Source organism: Phaenicophaeus curvirostris, chromosome 1, assembly GCF_032191515.1.
Source record: "Phaenicophaeus curvirostris isolate KB17595 chromosome 1, BPBGC_Pcur_1.0, whole genome shotgun sequence".
Classification (NCBI taxonomy): Eukaryota; Metazoa; Chordata; class Aves; order Cuculiformes; family Cuculidae; genus Phaenicophaeus; species Phaenicophaeus curvirostris.
Genome location: NC_091392.1, coordinates 179323963 through 179347298, shown reverse-complemented (window position 1 = coordinate 179347298; position 23336 = coordinate 179323963). Strand labels below are relative to the sequence as shown.

Genomic DNA, 23336 nt, shown 5'->3' with positions numbered 1-23336 from the left:
GATGTGAGCTGTTAGGAAATCAAGTACAGTGCTCGTTTATTCCTATTGTCTGCATTTTGAAACAACAGGGAAAAACCTTGCTCTAATCTCCACAGTTTTATATTTTGTTATAGTGGGTAAGAACAAAATGAAGGAAAAAATACTGTTACTGATAACGCAACAAAAATCCTTCTATGTTAAAAAATACTACTGACTTGAAATGTTAATGATTATTCACAAGTGAATTATCTATAGCACCTGAACTGCAATATTTGCCATTATTTGATATTGTGAGAGAGAGATAAAAGCCCAGAAAATAATCCTGATGAATCCTATGGCTCTGTTCACTGAGCTGTGTTTTACTGCATCTGTTCTTCCTAAAGACGACATTATCTCAAGCTGCTGAAAGCTCTAAGGCTGCAGACATACATAAAATGCTGAGCACTGAGAGCCTAACTGTCAAAATAGTACAACTACAGCAATCATCAGTGCAGCTAATCACATTACATGGGAGTAAGTGCTGTGCTTATAGTAAATGATCTTCATGCTGACCTTTAGACCAAAGCCTTTAACCCATTACATCAAAAAGTAAATTTCTAGTATTTTATTGTTCCTTTTCACTTCTCACATACTGCTTTTTTTGCCTGGTTTTCCCTCTTCAGAGGCTTTCTCTAACTCTTAACAGCAGCTTCCTAAATATATTCAGGGAATATTTTTAAACTGCATAGCTCAAGCAAGCAATGTTTTCCTCCAAATCCAGTTATGAATATTTGATTGACAGTACTCATTTTGCCTGGAAAACTGAAGTCTGAGGTTTGCATAAAAATTAGGATGTTTCCCTATTCTTCTTTTTCAGCCTTGCTTAAAAAAGCTGTTCAGCTAAGTATCCAAAAGTTCATAGAAATTTAGCTTCCCGAAAACCAGCTGTAGAACATTCCATCGCTATTGGACAGTATCCATCAGGCTGATACAGCAAAGGGAGGCTTCTAATTATTTTACAGATTTCATTAATACTAAGAGCTATAAGCCTGTCAACTGTCTTAGCAAAAATTTATTACCACAAATCATACAATCATAGAATAGTTTGAGTTGGAAGGGACCTTAAAGGTCATCCAGTTCCAACCCCCCTGCCATGGGCAAGGACATTCCACCAGCCCAGGCTGCCCAAGGCCCCATCTAACCTGGCTTTGAACACCTCCAGGGATGGGGCAGCCACAGCTTCCCTGGGCAACCTGTGTCAGTGCCTCACCACTCTCATAGTGAAGAAAGTCTTCCTTATGTCTAGCCTAAATCTGCCCGTCTTCAGTTTATACCCACTGCCCCTAGTCCTGTCACCACAAGCCTTTGTGAACAGTCCCTCCCCAGCTTTCTTGTAGCCCCTTCAGGTTCTGGAAGGTCTCCTTGGAGCCTTCTCTTCTCCGGGCTGAACAATGCCAACTCTCTCAGCCTGTCCTTGTATGGGAGGTACTCCTTCCTTTTTGTGTAAAAAACATGGATTGATTCCTATCAATCCAAGTTTTTTCCACAAAAAACCAAAGAAACAGCTCAAAGTTCTCTGATACCCTAGTTCAGTGCCTTTAGTAGCCTGTGGTGCATGAGGCAAATTTAGTTTCTGCTAGGCTTCTTACAGCGTGTGGAAAACAAGCTCTTCCACAGTCAGTCAGCTGGTTGCTCCCTTCCCTTTCTGCTGCTGCTTTGGGGTTTTTGAGCCATGCTATGAGAGCACCTCTGGGGGTGCTTTAACACACCCAGTGACATCAGACGCAATCAGCCCCTGCAAGCCAAGGTCAACAATATGACAGACAGCCCTCTCCAAATGTCCCTCGGCACCACAGCAGTTGGTCAATCCCGGCTCAGTGGAGTCGGCACAGCAACAACTATATTCTTTATTTCCTCATACTAAGGAAAGGAAATAGCTCTATGATTTTTTTCCCTTTTTAAAAACAGAACTGTATTTGCAAATGGCAATTTGCATACTACCTCAGGATGATTGTATAACACTGTACTTTGTATGCCTGGTTAATAATTGCTTGCAGCCTGCTGCTGATCAAAATGTTTCTGCTGCCTCCCCCACCCTCTCCTTTCCCCCACCACAACAGTTTGTGAGTACATTTATCAGGATGGCTGAAGAGGAACATTTCAAGTTTTAAATGCTTTCCACTTCTTCAGAAATATTTCTTACCCGGTGGAAGTCATGGACGATATCTGCAGGATCGCTATCAGCAAACTCAGGGACTGGCACGCTGATAAATTCAACATCTTCCTCCTCCAGGATCTGAACATTCTGCTCAATTGTGTGGTAGCGAGCACTCTGAGCCTCTGCCCCAGACTCAGGCAAATTTAAGCCATCTTCAATATACTTTATTCCACAGAAATACACACCACCCTGCTAAAAATAGTAAACAAACCAGCAACAAAAATGTCAGTAGCCTTGTTAGAAGTTTAAAACTAATATTGTCAAAGCACTGTGGAGAAGAAAAACTTGTCAGACTAGATGAAGTTTTCCCTTTTATTTGATTCACACAACCAAAGTAGGAGCCAGCTGCTATCTCCAACAGGACCATGGGTAAAACCACCTGAACTCAAAGGGAACCCTTCCCTTGAATTCAAGCAAAACAAGATCCCCAAAAAGCAAGTTCTTAAAATCTAGTCTTCTATTTTGCACCCATTATCTGAGGCATATTGCACCTTACTTTAAGAAAGACAATGAAGCTCCTACACCTATATGCACACATATTTTTGTCATTACATAATTATTTAATTGCAGTCAATAATTACAATTTAAGACATTGAAACTGGTCATCAAAATCACTTTCAAAAAGCAAGTCTAACTGTGGTCTTGCTTGCAGCTGGAGGTTGGACCAGATGACTTCAAGACCTTCCTTTCAAGCTCAATTATTCAATGAAGTTGTTGGGTTTTACAGAGCTTCGGAAGCTCTGAAAGCAAGTTTCTAAAATCAATTATTTTTTGGTTTAATAATTTTTTGGTTAAAAAGATAAGAAAAGAAACTAACGCAACCAATTAATGTCCTTCTGTCACAGTACACATGGCAGGTTACCTACGTGAAGTGTAAAACAAACTCCTGAGTCAGAGGAAGCCTTACAGGCCAGACACTTAGAAACATACAACTTAAGCGTATACGCTTGCCATTAATTGAAAGTTTTACATTGAAAAGAACTCTCCAGTGCAATATTAGCTCAATTCCTGAATATTTCCTTCAATGCAGATCTGACTCATAAAGAAGTACCACAGGTCTGGATTAAATGGCACTTTCAATCTCGGCTAGCTGGCAGGTGAAAGGCAGTAGTAGTGCGAAGCAGGAATGAAAGACGCACTAGTAATGCAGCAGGCCTTCAGCTACTCTGAGCTTGTTAATCCAAGATGCGCTATGCGGTTGAAGCATTGCTTGCAACTGCTCCTCCCCTGTAAATTAGGCTAATGTGATAGGCAAAGAGACTATAAACTGCAAATTCAGCTAGAATCTCTCAGGTTTAATTACTCTGCCTTCCATATTAGCAGCTATTAAAACCAGGAAAAAAATAATACTGGTAGCAGAGACAAGAACACAGAATTTCTACCTTCTAATTATGTGCACTAACCAGTGGGCTAGAGGGACTCAAGTTTTGCTCATACTCTCCCTTTCTCATCCCGTGAATTTTGCAACTCTGGCAGTTTCTGAAGGAGAGTGTGCATGCACCACTTGGGCAACAGCCCAGCACATCCAGTGCTGCCCAGTGACAATTCCCCCCAAGAAATATTTAACTGATCTCCCATGTTTCAGGTAGATGTTCCACCTCCCTGGCATCACTGCCTTCACAGGGCTCCTCTTGCCGCAGTGTTGTTTATTAGACTGACAGTCCACTGTCAGAGGTCTAATCTTGTCAGCGTGGATTAGACTTGACAGAGCATGTTTAACCACGTTGACTGTGCTTCTCCCAAGTGCCCCGCAGGGCCTGTATTTCATGTCCCTGTGGAGGTTAGGAAGCTGGAGAGCCATTGCACTGCTTTGACAAACAGTCCCTTTCTTGTGCATTAGCAGTACCGCGAGTTTCCTGGAAATCTGGGGTCAATCAGAATGGTTGGACTTGCTGATCCAGTGGGTCTTTTCCAACCTGGCTATTCTATGATTCTATGAAACAAGGAGGCTTTCAAGGGGTCAATCTACCTCTGGTATTTGGCACTGCAAAACAGGAGAGACAGACACCACTGGGGTGTTCTATTTCAATATAATACTTTCTCTGCAAAGTAATGTTTTCAAAAGTGTTGATCTCTTATTTACCAGCTTTGTTCATGCCCTCCTCTGCCAACAGGTAACTTCAGAGCAGGCAATATATTTTGCCTGTAGAAAAGCTGAAGTTGCAGAAGGATAAAAATGAGAGCAGTGAGACTATCTGGTTTAGTCTGTTGCTCCCCTTCCAAACATTAAGGCATAATAGCAAATTGCAATCCTCCAACAATACAGGTATTTGACTTACCTGGAATGCAAAATATTTGTACAGATAGGCACCACCCAGGATCACACCAGCCAGCATGAAGGCCAGTCCAAAGCACATGCACCAGCACCAAGCCCTCCTCTGCCCGACAGGCACAGCATCCTCAGGGTCCTGCAATGCATTAGAAAGAGACCTTCAACACACTGTTCCCAAGACATACGGTAGCAGATTGTTCAGGCCCAGCAAGAACAAACATAACATCCAGCAGGAAAAGCTGCACACACTTTTATCACAACCGTCTGGAAACATAATTTATTTGGGAAAGTTTATAACAGATCTGTTTCAGTTAAAGTTTAGGAAAACTTGTGCTAACTCACTTCTAATGCCATCATCGCTGGCTAAATCAGCAGACTTAAGTCAGACAAAAATACAACAAAATCTCCCAAGACATCTAATGCCACACAGAAAGCCACTTTACAGAGTACAAACAGAAAAATATCCATTCTCAAGCAACCTCCATACAGCAACAGCATAGCGAGGAAGTCAATTCAGAAAGGTCAGATTCCTTTTTATCTTGGTGTGTGCAATTTAAGTGAACCTGAAGAAGCAACAAAAGATCAAAGATAATAAGAACAGCAAAATATATCCTTTCCTATTTTGTTTCATCAGGAAGAAAGAGACTTCAACACCTCTTTGCTGGCAGGATAAGAGTGGGAATGAAAAAAAGATGCTTTGTAAGCTGTAGTTAGGGAAGTTTTCTGCTCTAAGACAGTGTTGGCCATGCCTCACTATCTGGCGTGCATGTTATGCTAAAGGAACGACAGGATGTTTCCCCTTTGGGGCACTAGTTTGCATAACCATGCAGTCCCCACAGGCATCCTAAGCAATAAACTTCTGCTTGCAAAATCTTTCCTCTATCAGCCACATCACAATGCTCTTTCCTCCCAAGTGTTTGCATAACTCACTCCCGAAAAAAAAAAGAATAAAAATACAACCAAAAAAGCCTCCCCCATCTTTGAGTCACCCTCTTCCAAGTCATGATAATCCTGGGAAAATGTAAGAATTCAAATAAATACAAACCAATACATTACCCCTTTGTAACAAAAAAACCCCAATAGGGTAACATGGCAACCAAGCCAAGATAATTACAGCCAAACAACAAAAAACCCCAAACAAGAAAATGGAGGAACAGCATGAGGGAAGCACTTGAGAAACAACGGATAGCTCAGGTTGTCAGTTGATGTTCTGCCTCTGGTATTTTTTGATATTTGCCAATTACAATGATTTCCCACCTGAACAAAGCCATGGGTGTAGTCCCCGTGCTGCCTTGTGCCAGTGGAGAAGGATCGCCTCTCATCTGATAGAGGCCATCTCAGCAAGTCTGACATCAAATGGGAAGGAGATCCTCCCTGTAAATGGTGGGTGAAAAGAGGCACTTCCCAAGACTGACTCATCCCAATCCCCTCTGAGCGGAAGAGGCAGGCTTTTGGAGGCACTCCTTCACATGGATTATAGATGGAGAGTCCTTGGTTGACAAACTAGGTACTTAATTCAGATGCAGGTACACTTAAGCAATGTGAAACCCACCTTTACAGCACATTGCAATCCCCTTTCATAAAAAAGAGGCAATGCAACTTCTTCGCCTGGCAAGAGCTGCCAAAATCTGATTCGGAAATATTTAGAGTTGAACTCCGAAGATATCTCACAGATTTTGTTTTACGTTACCTTGCAAACTACTACAGTAAGTCAGGTTGTGAAATCTCTGTCTCTGGAGGTTTTCAAGACTCAACTAGACAAAGCCATGGCTGGTCTTGCTTTGGCAACCATCCTGTTTCTAAAGGGAGGTTGCACTAGATGACTTCCAGAGGCTGCTTCCAACCAATGTTTCTGGGAAACATGACAAGGCTAAGTGAGAGTAGCTCGAGAACCGTTGCCGTGGACTGAAAAAGCAGAATGAAAAGACAAGTAACAACTTTCAAAAGTTTTGCATTACTAATCATTTAAGAAATAAATGTAAAGAATTACAGGATTACTAGCTGTGTGCTTTGTGGCAGTTTGCAAAGACTGAGAACAGAACATAATTCCCATGGTAATCTAATTAACTTTCAGGTCAGGTTAAGATTCACCATGGATTTTTCTATAAATCATCTCAATTATAAATCTAAACTAGGTAAAGTAAGGATTTTTATTTTTATGTTGCCCTGTATCATTAGGTAACTACTTCCCTGGGTATTTCCAAGCATAAAGGACACCTGATCAAAACTTTTAAAAATAGCTGTCATTTGAATTACTATAAGTTAACATCAGAAAAACAGACAGCAAACTGGCTCTGGGACACAATGCCCAAATATTCCCTTGTGAAAAATATGAAGAGTATATTTATTCTTCCCCAGAGCTGCTTTTATTTCCTCCCTTTTTCTAAGCTCCAAGCAGAATTATCCATTAGTGGAATAACTGTGTCTTCCGTTTTTGCATCAAGAAAGACTGACAAAATATGCACCCGGGAAATGGTGCAGAAAGCAGACACAGCACAAATGCCTACCTGGAAATGGGGTTTAACGTCAAATTAATTTTGCATAGGCCACGTAAATAAACAGAAAAAGGAAGTTACTTTTATCACGCTAGGAGGAACCTGAAGGACAAATTCATCAGTATTCTGCCCTAAATAATTTTGCTTTGATATATGAGATGACCTATGTAAACAACAGGTTTAGTACAATTCTGTAATCCTCTACCAGCAGCTATATTTTATCGTTATCATTGTTATATCTGAAGGCAACCCTAATGGTGGCACATTAGCGTAATTTTTATTTGTAGTTGCCTATTGCACTGAGCTGCCCACAGCCTCCTGACAGCAGTGCACCAAATTTAGAGCAAGAGTATAAGGCCAGTTTAGCCTCTTGCTTAGAAGAGTTCAGTAAAGTACTGCATCTCAGTACAAAGGAGCCACGAGCGTTAGGTAACACTGAAAACATTTTATGCCATTGAAGGAGAACATGGAATTGATTTCCTTTTCTGAATTTGATAATTAAGTACATCATCAAGGCAGTTTAAAACCGCCTTAAAGTAAAATATTGTAAATAACCCACTGAAGCTAAATTATACTCATATTAGTAGCTGCCCTGTGGCTAAGCTTTTGTATTGTTGCCATGGCAGCTTAGTTTGGGCTGGATTGACCCAAAAGAGTAATTCATCCCTCACTGCATAAATCTGACCCTGCGCACTGCAAGAGAACAGAGTGTGATGGATGCTCACCCTCCTGCCAGGTGACTCGTGCTGAAAGACAAAACATAAGTGAAAGCAGATCCCCATGAAGAGGGACAGTGCTGAATTAGTACTTACAAATGCACTTTATTACTAGATAGCAGTGCCAGCTCCTAAAGCCAGAGCACAACATGCGATGGCAGCCTCACTGACTGATTTTTCTCTAGGTCAGCCTTCCACCGCCAGAGGTATCTGACAAAAGAAAGCAGCGTATACTCGAGGTGAAGACTGACCTCTAAAAATATGCCCTCTCTACTTTTGTGAGCAGCAATAATTCATCATCACTGTTGCGGTCCTTTTCTTTCCCTTCTTCTGCTTTATCCCTGAGCCCTGTACTTCCAGCTCCCTGGTGAATCCTCAACCTTATGAAAATGCCACAGAACTAATCTTCTCTGATGCAAAATGCCTTAGGAGGAACTGGATGCAAGCCCAATACTGGCTTGTTTTCGTTGATTAGCTGATCGTTCTAATTGGAAAACATTTGATTAGCCTGTTTCCCATGGTCAAGACATGAAACAGAAGCACCTCTTTGCCACTTGTACACTAAATCCTACAGTGTTAAACAGTTCAGAACTTTCCAACCTGAATAGCTTCAAGCTCTGCAGGAACAATTTTCCTGCAGATACAAAATAGGAAGTATTAAATTCTCTATTATTTGAGATTGGCAAGATTCAAATCTGTCTTCTCACAAAGAAGTTAGAAGATGATTGCACTTTTCAGTAAAGATCCCTTCATCAGTAACCGCAGCAGCTAACTTAGGCTGCATCTGTCTTGTTACGGGAACCATTAAATACTTTGGAGATGGACAAATGATACCACAAACTGTTTACTGAAGCACCTCTCAATTACAGGAAGAGAGATCTTCACAGGAAGGTACTTACAACAATGAGCATTAACTGTTCTGGAATGGATTGAAAGAAAAAAATTAATAACCTCTAAATCTGCAAACAATAGCAGTTATTAACAGCTACTAGCCATATATTCTCTTGCTATTTTCAGTTCAATTTTAATGATACATCTTCTTTTTTTTCCTCCTTTAAATAAATGCTGAATTTCAGAAACACCAAATTCATGTTTGGGGTAACATCATAAAATTCTTCTAAGAAACTTCAATACTGAGCCACAAATGTGTATAATTAGACTTGGTAATTGCTTAGATTTTCCCCTAGTGGGTTTCTGTACATAGTGGAATATAATTGCTTTAATGTTATGAAAGTAAAGCAGATTAAAAACTTAGTTCATACTAAAATGGGTGAGAAGATGACCAGACCTTGCTCCTCTGCAGAAATTAAGGACACATTAATTATATGATTTAGAAAAAAAAAGAAAGATACTAATCAATTAGGTAAGAATCGCCCTAAACTAGATAAGAAGGATGTGCTTGGATATGCGGTGGAGAGTCCAGAATATTGTATGACCATTGTGCATCTATGCAAAAGAAAATACCCCAAATTTAAAAATAGATACAATAGTAATAAAAGTAATTTTGGGAGGGGGAAAAGTCTTTCAGAACCAACATGCAGCCTTTGATCCAAAGAAACCAGATGCAGGTATCACCGAGTATCACAAATATTACTAAAAATGACTGTAGCGTAATACACAAACCATCCATAATTATGAATCTGAGAATAACATCTAATATATATATATACACGCACACATATAAAATCTGACAATTAGTGTGGGTAGAACTGGCTGGAAGCTGTTCAGACAGTTTTCTTTCAAGATCCTTTGAATATCAGTTAGCTCACAGGGATGGACAGAATGCAGTGGGGCAGACTGAGCTTCCTAAAGGCAAATATTGACCAGCTGCAGCTTTAATTAGAGGAATAAGGAGAAGTTAATGATGACTTCCCTAAAAGTGCTTTTTAATGAGGGAGACGAAAAAGCCTTGAAATAAAATAGTGACCAACGGCTGTATAAACCAAATTCTCTTGGTCAGGCTCGCCCACTCTGACTTGTAAATCTGAGATCTATAGAAAATGCTCCCAAAAGACAGTCAATTTAAAATTAACTCCATTTAGAAAGAGCTCTGCGTTCCTCCCATGGTATTCCTGTCTGAAGACGGCTCCAAGCCTGGTATTCTATTTATTACTCATTGCAGATGGGAAATTAAGGCAAGCTTTTACAAGACTCCTCACTTGGCAGATGCTGCAAATCTGGAAGGCCATCGTACTGATCTGCCTCTCAAGCAGCGATTTTATGCTTCCTAATAAACTTAAATTTAAATTTAAAGTACAATGATCTTTTAACTTGCTAGCTGGGAAAACAGACTCCTTATACAATAAAGGCTTCAGAGATCTCTTGCTTATCACAAGGAGTGACGTATTCTCTCTATCCAGATTATGAAGCCTGAAAACAAGCTATGGTTGTTTATGTGCAGTTGATATCTGAACACTGCATCCCTTCTGTGGCAGCACTGCCAGTTCCTCCTCTGTCAGGATGGACAGGGACTTGTCCATCTGGCCGAAGGCTCTCTGCCAAAAGAATAGCACGAAAACCAGACCTTATTTCTGGTTATTGCTGCTGCAGTCATGTAGCTTGGATAACCAGGAAGATTAATTAACCTTTTCCTGTATTTCTAATACCTGTGTATGTTCTAAAACATAATAATGTTGTAAATACAAAATGTCTTGTACAGCACTAAGGAATCCAGCAGCAAGATGAAAATGCATTCCAAGACGTTTCCTAAGTTCAAAGTCCAAGGTCACTTTTATATTAGTTGAAAACTGCCTTTCACCAAGTAATGGGGGTATTTTAATAAAAATGAGGTATGTGTCAAATGACTTATTTCATGGTTCAAACATCATAAGCATCACAGAATAAAAACATTAATATAAGCATCCAGGTCAGGGTCATCTTGAGAAGGGAACTGGTGCAAGGGGGGGAAAAAAAAAGTTGCGTTCATTGGGAAAGATACGAGGTAAAAGGAAAACTACAAAGGAGAAAACAGGCAAGAAAAGGGGAGCAGGAAATAAAACTAGAGAGAAACATGGTAGAACAAGAAGAATTCAATTTATCTGCACAAAATCAAGGAAAATTACAACTGCAAAGTGAATGTAAAGGATGTGAATCAGCAGTTCACCCTCAGCTACGTGACAAAGGCACAATAAAAGAAGCTGTCTTGGAAGAGTAATCCTGCAACTCCTAACCAATGTGAGTAATCCTGATTTACCAAAACACTGCCTTCAACTTCTGAGATAAGTGACTGCAGAACTTGATAGCAGCTAACAGTTAGAGAGGGTGGGTAAAGACGGAAGAAGCCTGTAAATATCTAGTCTGCTCCTTTGACTAAATTTGGGAGTAGTATTGTTAAGAGTGGTTATTTTTATTGTTAGCTTTGGTCTTACATAGACTAGAGAGTGGGGAAAAAAACCAACACAGAAACACTTATTTAAAGGGCCTGAAAGTTCTGTCTTCACAGACCAGGCAAGGACTTTCTTCAGGTGATTCACATGCACGTTCTGGGTATATCTTCACCCCAGTCTGTCTACAGGAGTTGTGCAACTAAGTGCACACTATATTTTACTCCGTTTTCTTCAAGCTGTGTTCCACTAACCGTTTCTTTTCTCTCTGTTCAGTTCCAAGACTCCCTAACTCCCTTCTCTAATCACCAAGCCTAGTGGTATTAAACCTTCCTATAATTTCCTTCCAAACCTGCATCTTTGCCCCCCATGTCTTTCCTCATCCCAAAGCTGAGCACTCTGGTCTCTGCCACGGGCACAGTACTGGGCACACCTTATTTCCATTTCCCCCCTTCACTACTGCTACAAGATAAACCCACATCAGTGTGGAACACTTTTGGGCAGAGGAGCTGGGCTATGCCTACAGAAGCGCTGTACCTTTTGCCTTCCCCATCAAACAACACTCCTGTGCTTCTTGTCCTCCATTTCACTGTAAACGCACACAGCCAAGGGCTGCCCTAATTTCTTTTTCCCTACAGCATTTAGCACAATAGGATCTTAATACCACTTTATATTCCTTCATAACACTGGGAAATACTATTTTTTTTTTTTACTGTGAGGGAGACTGAGCACAGGCTGCCCAGGGAGGCTGTGGAGTCTCCATCCTAGGAGATCTCCATAGCTGTCTGGATGTGGTCCTGGGCACTGGGCTTTAGGTGGCCCTGCTTGAGAGGGGGGTTTGGACAGGAAAACCTCCGAAGGACCCTTTCAACTGCAGCCATTCTGTGATACACATCTAGAGTTTTTGAGTAACACTAACAATATGCAGGGAGGATTAATGGATCATTTAAATAAAAAACAAAAAAAAACCAAAAAAACCCCCTAAAAAACCCAGGAGTGCTGTGTCTGGGCTAGACAAGTAATAAAGCTTCACGCATGCTTTATTTCCTTTGCTTTGGGGCTTTGTGATTCTCCTGCCTTCTTCCCACCCCTTGCTCACAACATGAAACCTCAATTAAACCTACAACACTTGGAAAATGTGTTGTCTTTACACGTCTGGATGCCGAATTTCAAAAATTCTTATGCCACTGACAGCTAGAGATCCACAACTGCCACTGTACTGTACTGAATACAAAAAGTTTTCATAAGCTTGGCTAGCAAAGAGGTGGTGGAAGCCAGGCTTTTTTATATGACATATAAATATTGATGAATTTACCTATATGTTTTCATAAATTGTAACGATGGAAATCTGTTCTGCATTCCACACCTACTTTTCTCAAGCATTTTAAGTAAGGCGTTCTGGTTGCAACAGTTTGCAAGCCATAGACGAAAACACCCAGATGAAAGCTTGCACAGATATCGGGCATGAGGCATCTGACGGATATTTACTGTTTTAAAACAAGACACCCCAAAACTAAGAGGTTATATGGGACATTTTTCAGAATACATTTTGCATTCAGGAAACAAAATCACTGCACCCTTTATGGTTATAGCATGTCAAACACAGCATTTCACTAAAACTGTTCACTTTTCAAAAATGATTCATTTTTAAGTAGCCAGAATAAACCCTTTTCCCCACCCGCATTCCCCACCCGCATTCCTTGACTTAAAATTGACTTGCTTTCTACCTTACTTACAAAAACTACACTAAATAAATCTGTAACTTTAAGCACAATATTTCTCTTGACTTTATCTAGAATTAGATCAGTGCTTGAAAACAGGAACTTAAAAGGTTCCTATTCCACTTAAAATGGATCAATACTAAATTATCTTTTTGACCTTGATTGTTCCAGTTCCTGTCTCTTCCTTATCCTGCTCACTTCTTGTGTCTGAAATTTCTCTGCTTTTTCCCTATGACTGCCTGAATCAGACATCAGTATGATGGAACACTATGTGGGTTTAACCTAGATTTCTCTCAAGGCTATTTTCCCAGGCGGTGATGGCTCTTTCACCCAAGAGATCTCATTAGCATGCACATACGCACCACTGAGCCTCGGAATTTAATAAGTCTATTCCCAGTTCAGCCACAGATGGTATGTCATCTCAAGCAAGTTGCAAACACTGTCTCAGTTTCTCTCAAAAGCAGACTCTAGCATTACAGAAACCACTTGGGAGGCCTCTAGTCTACCCTCTTGCTCAGAAGGAGAGTGGACTCTGAAGCCTGTCCAGGCTTGCTCACAGCTCTTGTCCAGCCAGGTTTTGAAAACCTCCAAGGAGTGCAACTTCAAAACTTCTCTAGGCAACCTGCTCAGCATTCAGTTTCCCTCAGACTGAAAAATATTTGGTTTATACACAAGTTAGAAGGTCTCCTTTTTCAGTTTAAGGCCACCGTCTTTTCAGTCACCTCCCCTGGCACCAGGAAGCTGCTGTGAACTCCTCCAGCAGTTGTCTCATCTCCAGGCTGAACAAGGCCCACTCCTCACAGAGCATGTGGTCCAGCCCCCAACCAACCATTGCTGTGGCCCCTGCTGGACTCAAGTCTGTTGATGTCTTTTTTTGGATGTGAAAGCTCTCACCCCTCAGTGATGTCAGTGACTCGTGCCCAGCTGACTGCCCACCAGCAGCCCTGGGCCTTTCTCAGGCAGAGCAGCTTCCCAGCCTGTCCTTATGGAGAGGATGAGGCTGTTCTAGGCACAACGCTTTGCATTGGGTATTTCTGAAACTATGAGGTTTTGTTCAGCCCATTACTGTAGCCTGTTGGGGTCCCTGTGAATGGCCGCCCTGTCCTTAAAAACACATACCTTGCTAATACAGGTATTAGTGAATTAAGATGCGTAGTACCTGTAGAGCAAGCAAAGTTCTCCAAGTGGAAGCCATTCTATATGCAAATACAGAATAGCATTTAATTGTAGCACTTACGACTATCAGCTCAGATGAGCTGACTTTGGAAGGCTTACATTTAATTCTACCCTCTTCCTAGCCGTAACTGTTGTAACCATCCAAAGGGCTTCACTGCCTCAGACCATTCAGAGCCTGCAGTGGAGCACGCGCCCCGGTACCTGGCACCTGGCTGCGTCACACCCCGACAAAACACAGACACTGGCTGGTGTTCAAACACCTCACCAGGCACCAAGGGAACTTCCCAAAACTGCAAACCTTAGGCGAGACAGCTCACCACACAGCAGCCTCAAAGAGTCACGTTCAGCCTCCCACTCTGCCAAGGGTACTGCATTTTCAAATGTGTAGCTTGCAAGGGTTTTCTACATAGACTATATATTTTGAAATAAATAACTAGACCTTTGTGATTCAGCAGCCATCTAAGACCTACCCAAGAGATCACTGCCCTCCCAGTTATGATCTCCCCAGTGTACGCTTTCCACAGTCATTCCACCATCTCACTCTACCCTCAAAACAGCAGAAAGCCACCATCAAAGGCAAGACGACAACCTCCCTAGGAGGAGGACAACCACAAATTATCCAAGAATTTGCATTCAAGCAACTCTGCTCTTAAGATGCCTGTGGGTTTTACTTTTATGTGTGTGTGTATATATATATAAAATAATATATATTACATACATAATATACAAATTTTATAAAAATATTTGTATATATAATATTTGTATATATACACACACACTGACATTAAGGAAAGGACAAACAAGATACCAACTTTTTTCCATGATCTCCGTAATAACTGTTGGGCAAATACTACTTTGCCGTTTTTTTTCATGGTAAATTTTGTACGGTTGTTGCACAAAGGACCCTTGCTTAGAGACGCCACATGGATCTCTCAGACAGGAGCTGCAGTCTCTGTATGTCCACTGTGGTCCAAACCCTAGGCCACAAGATGTCTGCTGCAAAACCATTTCTGACTTCACTGCAGAGCTCAACCTTATTAATTATCCCATTCCTGTGGTTTACCACATCTGTAAAATTAGGACAGATATACAAAATTTATAAATTAGCATGCTTTTCATCTGCAGACTCAAAGTAACTTCCACTGAGGATAAAAAGCACTACATAAATAGTAAGAAAATGAATGTTGTATTATTCATATGGATCAGGAGCCTAAAAAGGGATAATGCTAACCATTGTCATCCATGGTATAAAGGGGGGGCAAGGGGAATAAGGGATCTATGCAATAGCTAACAAAACACACCATTATTTATCCCTGCTGTAGTGCTTATGTTTGAAATACGTCATAATGTTTTTGCAAGCCACAGAATAAAGAACATTTAAAATTACTAGGCCTTAAAAATGCAATGTTTGCTTTTGAAGATATTTCCTGAGACTCACAGAGAGAACTATTTTCTTGGTATGCCAGATATTTAGTGCCAGTAGCTAGTGGATACTGGATAGAAAACACATATAATGCTGACAAATATTACAAAATCACAACTGCAGAATAGTTAATTGAAAACATTATGGAAGGTAAGTATGCTAACCATTCTTATAATGCCCTCCACCATTACGATAAAAATTTATTAAATTACTGACAACAAAAAAAAACCACCACACAAATAACAAAACTGATTTGAGTCTAGAAAAACACAACTGTTAGATTACATTTGCAATTGTAAACTTTTCATGAAAATACTTCAAACTTTTCTTGAAATAGACAATTCATGCAGAAGTAAATATTCATTAGAATGGAAGGAGTCTAAACCATTTCCTTTGAAAATACTGACTGCAAGAAAGCTTTCTTTTAAATGTTTTACAGGGAAGTTCAGCATTTGACCTTGACACAGGTATTTAACTTTTCACACTGCACAGAACTCTTGGTTCCAATGGCTTCTGCTTAAGTATATTTTTCATACCACTATGAAACGTTAATATCCAAACTAGCTTCTCGAAGCTTATCAGAAGAACAGCGTATTGCATCTCAGAAAGACAGGAGTGAACATAAATAAGTATATATGGCATTAACGACAAGGGTACATCACAGCGCAGGACAGTTTCTCTAGATCTTGCACTATCTAAACACTCACCTAGCTACAGACTTTGCCACATAACAACATCAAGCAAAAAAAAGTTTTCAAAACACATTTTTAGGCAAGGGGGCTCAGCCAACTACAAGCCTGTTAGTCTGAAGAGAGAAACTGCTAAGAACTGCATGAAGCATTTGCATTGTCTCTATGCTCATCCCTGCACTGAATTCATATAAGCTGTAAACGATATGTTCGGACCATCAGCCCTTGCTCAGACAGCCAAAACTGTAAATGATACAAACAACTGATGGAACAGTCAGCACAAAGGTCTGGTAGAATACATCCTGTTTGAAAGATTAAGTATCATTTTTCTGGAGAATGGCTGTACTGCTAAACCAAAGCTCTGTATTTGTTATTCAGGTCAGGAAGTGATGAGAAACAGAAAAAGAAGTGAGATACGGACCAGGGACAGAACTCCCTTGCCCCCACAGGTTCATTTCCTTCACTTAGGGGGGGAAAGAGGATGACACAAGCTCTTCCAGATCACTTTCTGAACCTTCTAACCTCTAATTCCAAAATAGCAAGACATTTTCAGAGAAGCACTATGAACTTTAAGAGGGTTTGGTATTTTATTTTTTATTGTTCGCTCAATTGTTGGCGACCTCTACAGAACAGCTTTAGGAGCCAAATGTCTCCAGACCACAAGGATCTTATTTTCAGGAAGCTGCGCTGCTTAACCAGTAGCCCAGATTCACCATGTGAAAGGATGCAGGAGATGACATCAGTGACAAGACTTCTTTTCTTAGGAAGAGTTCTTGATGAACAACCCTGCCACAAATTTTCTTTTCTTATGCTTGCAGGTACCCATGAAGCCAAATAAGTAACAGAATTCCGGGTACGCTTTGCACCTCAAACTCAAAGGTTTTCATCTGAGGTTTGATGGCTTTTCATGAAAATCTCACCGAAGTCAGGGGAAGAAGGGAGGAGAGAATTCAGTTTGCTAGGATTTTTTCCATCTCTGGTCTTCTTTTAAATAATGATGCCTGAATCAAGAATGCTCTGACAGACAGCAGAAGCTGCTAGTTGCACAACAAAAACACAGGAAAATACAAAAAGACTGATCTTCCCTCAACAGTGACTGGTGAAAGGCCTATAGAAAATCTGGCTGGAGGAAGGCTAAAAAGGGAATAAGGAAGAAACCAAAACCAAACAAAACCACTCCCAAATACCTACCTACAGACAAGTCCCCTGAAGTGCTTTCCTGAGCACAACACAACAAGCAAATGACTACTTATTAGTGTGTATATTAACATATATATAACACATATTTATATGCTATATATAGTATTTATATATACTTATACACACAGTATAGCAATTGTAAAGCTAATACCTTTATTTCAGAAACATCTAGTGCTGATTACACAAAAATTAAGGGGTTTTATGCATGGAAAACCAGTGCTCATTAGTTGCTAAATAGTATTTCCCAGGTGGACCCTCTTACTCTGTGTTAAAATTGCCTGTTTTAGTATGTTTTAGAAAAGATTAGGCTAAACGATAAAAAAAAAAAAAGATTAATTTTAGAGTGCAGAATAATAATGTTCTCATAAGGAAGAAATGCAGAAAGCTGCTCCTTTTAAAATTCCCAACATTTACACTTTCACATTGAAATCTCTTCACAGATCCAGCTATCCAAAGGTCAGCTATGATATGCATGCGAATCCACAGCTTCCACAGGCAAAGCCGTATTTAGTGAAGATGTGCTGAGTTGAGCGCCCCAAGAGAAAAAAAAAATAAAGAAAAAGAAAAGGTTGCCACCTACCCTGTCAGAAGGAAGCAGCTGCCTGAGAGCTATCGAGGGCCCAAAGAGCTTAGGGAAGGACTTCATCTATTGAACAGACTCTGCAAAATGTCTGAAGACTTCAACTATACTCAGAACTGTCTCTGGCTTTCTAAAGATCTATTGTGGGGAGAAACGTTAAAATGCCACATATTGTTTGTTTGTTGGGAAACTGGGTCATAAAATACCCTATTGTACTGACAGTGAGCAAAGCAGAAAATTAAATGTGGCCTGGGAACCTTCACTAAGACTACTGTGTTTTGGCCAAGAATTACAACACAGAACTATCATCCCAACAGCAACAGCAGAGTTGTAACCGTTGCCTACAGAGCCACTTCCACAACATGCAACACGACTGACAGGTCATTTACACAGGGGAGGATTCGCACTCCTGATTTCTAAACTCCTTTTTAAGCGGCATACGCCAATGCACAAGACCACTGCCTTCTGTATAACCTTTTTTTTTTTGAGCCATTGTTTTCACGATACATCCCCTACTCTACTCCCATTTTCCTCTCCTGCCTTCCACAATTAATCACCTATTAGTGTTTGCATCAAAGGTTACTGGGAAAATTTTGGTGAGATCAGAGTATTCCTATGCCACATCATCAGCATATTTTGGCTGCAAACACTCTTTAATAAGCCCTAGGAAGATTATCAGCTTGAAAATAATCCTGCGATGGCAGACAGAGTGGCAGCCTTTGTGACACTGTGCCAGGTAAAGCAGCAGAACAAGACTATCAAAACACTACCCCAAAAGCTCATTCCACGAATCTTTATTTTCCTGACATTTCACAGTATTTGGTTTTATTCATTAATATTACCTGCTTTATTACTATCTCTAGCTCAAATCTTTGGAATTCTGAATGTGCAATTCCGCTGATCTTGCTTCAATTCTTAAGGTTTTCCCTTTACTTCAGTCCACAACACCTCTTAGGACTTCCTTCATAAAAGGAAACTTCATAAAACATCGTATTATTTTTCACGTTCACACCTGTGATCCAGATCTATTTATTGTCCTACAGAAACAATGTCTGTAAAGATACCAGAGATGGAAAAACAAACGTCCCAAACATGCAGTTTTGGAGATGCAACCTTTTTTACCAGTCTTTCAGAATTCAGTCTCCTATATACATTCCCATATTGCTTTCAGACCTCACTTGAAGCTAAGAGTTTTCCAGCAATGAAGTGCTATGAATAATACATTTGTCAGATGTGCTTTACTTATCCCCTTACCTCCAAAGAACTGCATAGGCAGTCAAAGTCTCTTGTGGAGTGTGCAGGGGGAAAAGATTAATTTCTAATGCATTTATATTAAAGAAGGCAAAATTCCAAGCACGTACCTTGCACTTGTCTCTAAAGTATGAGGTTTTACAGTAGCCCTCAGTTCCCTTTTTTGTTAAAGATCTGAGAATAAACTCCCAGATCTCAAAGACCCAAATACCACTACGGCTACATGACATAATTTGTTTAAGTTTTCTTAATCCTGCATGGATTGCAAAGCCTTTTCTTCTAAAACTACAGATGACTGCACTCAGATCTGCTTTTATTTATACTTTAGAACGCGCAAGCTCAAAACCAGCTTATTCAAGATAATTTTGCACACTGGTAGGTGCAGGTCTGCAGTTCTGCTGAGAAAAGATGGAAATGTGTCAAGGAGAATGTCAAAGGCTCAATGTCCCTTAAGAGCACTCATTTGCTTTTGGAATTGTCATCTGTACAGAGTATCCGCTCCTCACATGCTGTATTACGACTGTTTTAGGCTTTGTTCAGGCACGTTCATCCCCTGAGAGCAGTGCAAGAACTTGTAAGCAGCTACCGTGAGACCAGACCACCTTTTGACTCAATCAAGTCTCATCCCTAGGCAAGGAAAGCAGTACTAAGAGCCAAGCAAATTTAAGGCAGATTCTGTATCTCATCCTCAGCTGCAAGAATCCACAGCTCTGCATTAAGGCAATCACAGTCAACTAACACTTCCGTCAGTATCTGGGCAGGGTCAGGAGGATTTGCTCCCCAGTGTACAATTAGCCAGATGTATTTTGTTTGTTTAGCAGTGGGAACAAGCCCAAGTTGGTAGGCTATCTGGAAACAAACATCATCCAGGGCAGATCTGGATTCCAAGGTAGTATGAAAAACCCATTTTCTGGAACTTTTGGACTGTGTCTTGCTTACATGCTTCGTGTCAAACCAATCACCAAACCAGGGGGGTAGAAAGGAACTGAACAGCTCAAGCTGGGCTCAGGGAATCCAAACCTTCCAAAGAACAGCATTCCTGCTAGGAACAACGAGAGACACGGATCACCTAACGGATTTGCCATAATTGCAGGTAATTTAAGCAATGCTACTGGCTCATTTGTTGTGGCATGCTGTTCTAAGGCCTTAAATACTTTGGTTTGAGTTTTATAAACTCAGTACATTCAGTGGAAGTGTGAAATTCCACCACTTGCTGTACCAGGAAGACACCACTAGAAAACATCTTGTGGTCCCCCTTGGCTTTGAAATGCCACCAGATTCTGCAGATGAAGAATGCAGCCCCATCAAAATCATGGCAAAACCTACATCGGGGCACAGCTTCGTGTGAAAAATTGAACAAATCCTGTCTTCCCAGGCAGAATTTCATCACAAAGACCCAGGAAATAAAAAAACACTTTCTCTTTTGCAGAACCAATCTGGTACTTCAGAGGCCTGATGCACAAAGACTGACAGCGAATGAAAACAGCAAGGCATGCTGTTTATGTACAGCTGGCTGTTTTCCAAGTTTTCATTCTGTTTTCAAAGACCTTAGAGCAAATTACACTACTCCTAATTAAAAACTGGTTTTGATTACGAGAGTGCAGAAACTGCAACCAAACCCCTTTATATTCTGGGCAGTTTTGCACTTCAAAAATTTGCAAAGCCACTGCTGTTTTGTTCTTTGTTGCAGTTGGGAGACACGGAAAGAAGGCAGCTGGAGTTTGGGTGCCGTTTTGGGGGAGGCAGCTCTTTGTTCCTTTACTTAACCCAGCCCAAGTTCCAAGGCGAAGTTCGCTTTTAACACACAATCCCCAGGCTCTGCAAACACGCTGCAGCACAAGCACGGCCAAATCTCCACCTTCGCCCTCGCCAAGCCTCCCTGCCAGGAAGCTGCGCCAGCTCGCCAGACCCACCCATGCGGCCAGCAGGGGCTGCAGGCACTGCCAGCCCCCAGACCCAAACCCCAAGAGCCGGACAGGATGCCACGAGAGAGGTGAAAGCGCCTTAAAAAGCCGAGTTGGATGCCACCCAAGTGCTGTTGGGCTTAAAAACAAAACATGCCTGAAGCACAAACCACCCCAGAAACATCCAGGGCAGATTCACAGATTGACCTGAGTTGGAAGGGACCTACAAAGATCACCAAGTCCAACTCCTATTCCTGCACAGGACAACCCCAACATCCACTCTGCGTGTCTGAGGGCATTGTCCAAATGCTTCTGGAATACTGTCAGGCTTGGTGCCATTACTGCTTCCCTGGGTAGCCTGTTCCAGTGCTCTACCACCCTCCAAGTGAAGACTTTTCCTAATACCTAACATAAACCTCTCCTGGTACATCTTCCTGACATTCCCTTGGGTCCTATCACTGGTCACCAGAGAGATCAGCGCCCTCTTATTCCCTTGGGAGGAAGCAGTAACACTGCAGTTACACTGATTCTGCTGGTGTAAATTTAGGCATTAAGCTCGCAAGACAAGAAGTCACAGAATCACAGAATGACCTCAGTTGGAGGGGACCCACAAGAATCATTGCGTCCAACTCCTATCCCCACCTAGGACAACCCCAAAATTTACACCATGCCTCTGAGGGCATTGTCGAAAAGCTTCTTAAATACCATCAGCTTTGGCTCACTGACTACTTCCTTGGGGAGTTCTTCCAGTGCTCCAACACCCTCTAAGTGAGGAGCCTTTTCCTAATCATAGAATCACAAAATGGTTTGGGTTGGGAGGGACCTTAAAGATCATCCAGTTCCAACCCCACTGCCATGGGCAGGGACACCTCACACCAGACCAGGCTTCCCAAGGCCCCATCCAACCTGGCCTTGAACACCTCCAGGGATGGGGCAGCCACAGCTTCCCTGGGCAACCTGTGCCAGTGCCTCACCACCCTCTGAGTGAAGAAATTTTCCTTATGTCTAGCCTAAACCTGCTCCTCTCCAGTTTATACCCACTGCCCCATGTCCTATCACCACAAGCCTTTGTAAACAGTCCCTCCCCAGCTTTCTTGTAGCCCCTTCAGGTGCTGGAAGGTCGCTATAAGATCTCCTGGGAGCCTTCGCTTCTCCAGGCTGAACAGCCCCAACTCTCTCAGCCTGTCCTGGTGAGGCGGGGGGTAGCCAATCTCCCCCCCTAAACCTCCGCCGCCTCATCTCCCTTCCTCGGGTCCTACCAGAGCGATCAGCGCCCTCTCCTCCCCTTGCGAGGGAGCTGCGAGGCGCTGCCCCCCTGTCCCCTCCCCGGTCTGGGGGCACCGGGCGCCGCTCCCGGACTCTCCATCCCCCTTTCACGCCCCGGTTTCCCCCGCTCCCCGTCAGCCATTTTAGAGCCCGGGGGTTTCTCCGGCCCGTGGCCGCGGGGGACGCGGCGCCGCCCGGCCCTCACCTTGGCCGGCACGATGAGCACCTGGCTGTTCTCCTCCTCCTTCTTGGCCGCCTCCTTCTGCGCCAGCGCCGAGTTGAACGACACCTTCACCATGGCTGCTGCTCGGCGCACCGGGACGGGGAGGAGGAGGGAGGAGGAGGAAGAAAAAGAGGAGAGGAGAGCCGAGCTGCCCAGCCGCCCCGGCCCCTCGCGGCGCCCCCGACACCGAGCAGGCGGAGCCGCGGCGGGCGGGGACGGGACCGCCCTCGGCAGGGGCTGGGCCGCCGCCGGCCCCGCTGCTGCTGCTGCTGCTGCTGCTGCTGCTGCTGCTGCTGCTGCTGGCCCTGCTGGCGGCCGCGGCCCTGCTGCTAGTGGCCCTGGCCACGCTGCTGGCTTCGCCACTGGCCCTGCTCCTAGTCCTGGTGCTGCTGGCCACGGCCCTACTGCCAGCCTTGTGACTGACCTTGCTCCTGGCCCTGCTGCTGCTGGCCCTGACCCTGATGATGGTGGCCCCGGCCCCACTGCTGGTGGCCCTGGCTCTACTGCTGGTGGACCTGTTGGTGGCCCTGGCCCCACTGCTTGCCCCGCTGCTGGTGGCCCTGGCCATGCTGCTGGCTTAGTCACTGACCCTGCTTCTGGCCCCACTGCTGGTGGCCATGGTCATAGAATCATAGAATAACCAGGTTGGAAGAGACCCACCGGCTCATCGAGTCCAACCATTCCTATCAAACACTAAACCATGCCCCTTGGCACCTTACCACCCATCCCTTAAACACCTCCAGGGAAGGTGACTCGACCACCTCCCTGGGCAGCCTGTTCCAGTGCCCAGTGACCCTCTCTGTGAAGAATTTTTTCCTAATGTCCAGCCTAAATCTCCCCTGGTGGAGCTTGAGGCCATTCCCTCTTGTCCTGTCCCCTGTCACTTGGGAGAAGAGGCCAGCACCCTCCTCTCTACAACCT

At 42.7% G+C, this 23336-nt stretch overlaps 1 protein-coding gene across 1 annotated transcript in view; it reads right to left on the bottom strand.

The window, feature by feature from the left end:
• Window positions 1–22564, bottom strand: part of ITM2B (integral membrane protein 2B) — a 30772-nt gene extending 8208 nt beyond the window's left edge. The window contains exons 1-3 of the mRNA XM_069881543.1: window positions 22398–22564; window positions 4456–4584; window positions 2162–2368 (exon numbers count right to left, since the gene is read on the bottom strand). Of these exons, the coding sequence (XP_069737644.1) occupies window positions 2162–2368; window positions 4456–4584; window positions 22398–22490 (429 nt within the window). The 5' untranslated portion in view covers window positions 22491–22564. The remainder of the gene's footprint in view (window positions 1–2161; window positions 2369–4455; window positions 4585–22397) is intronic.
• Between the last annotated feature and the right edge of the window lie 772 nt (window positions 22565–23336).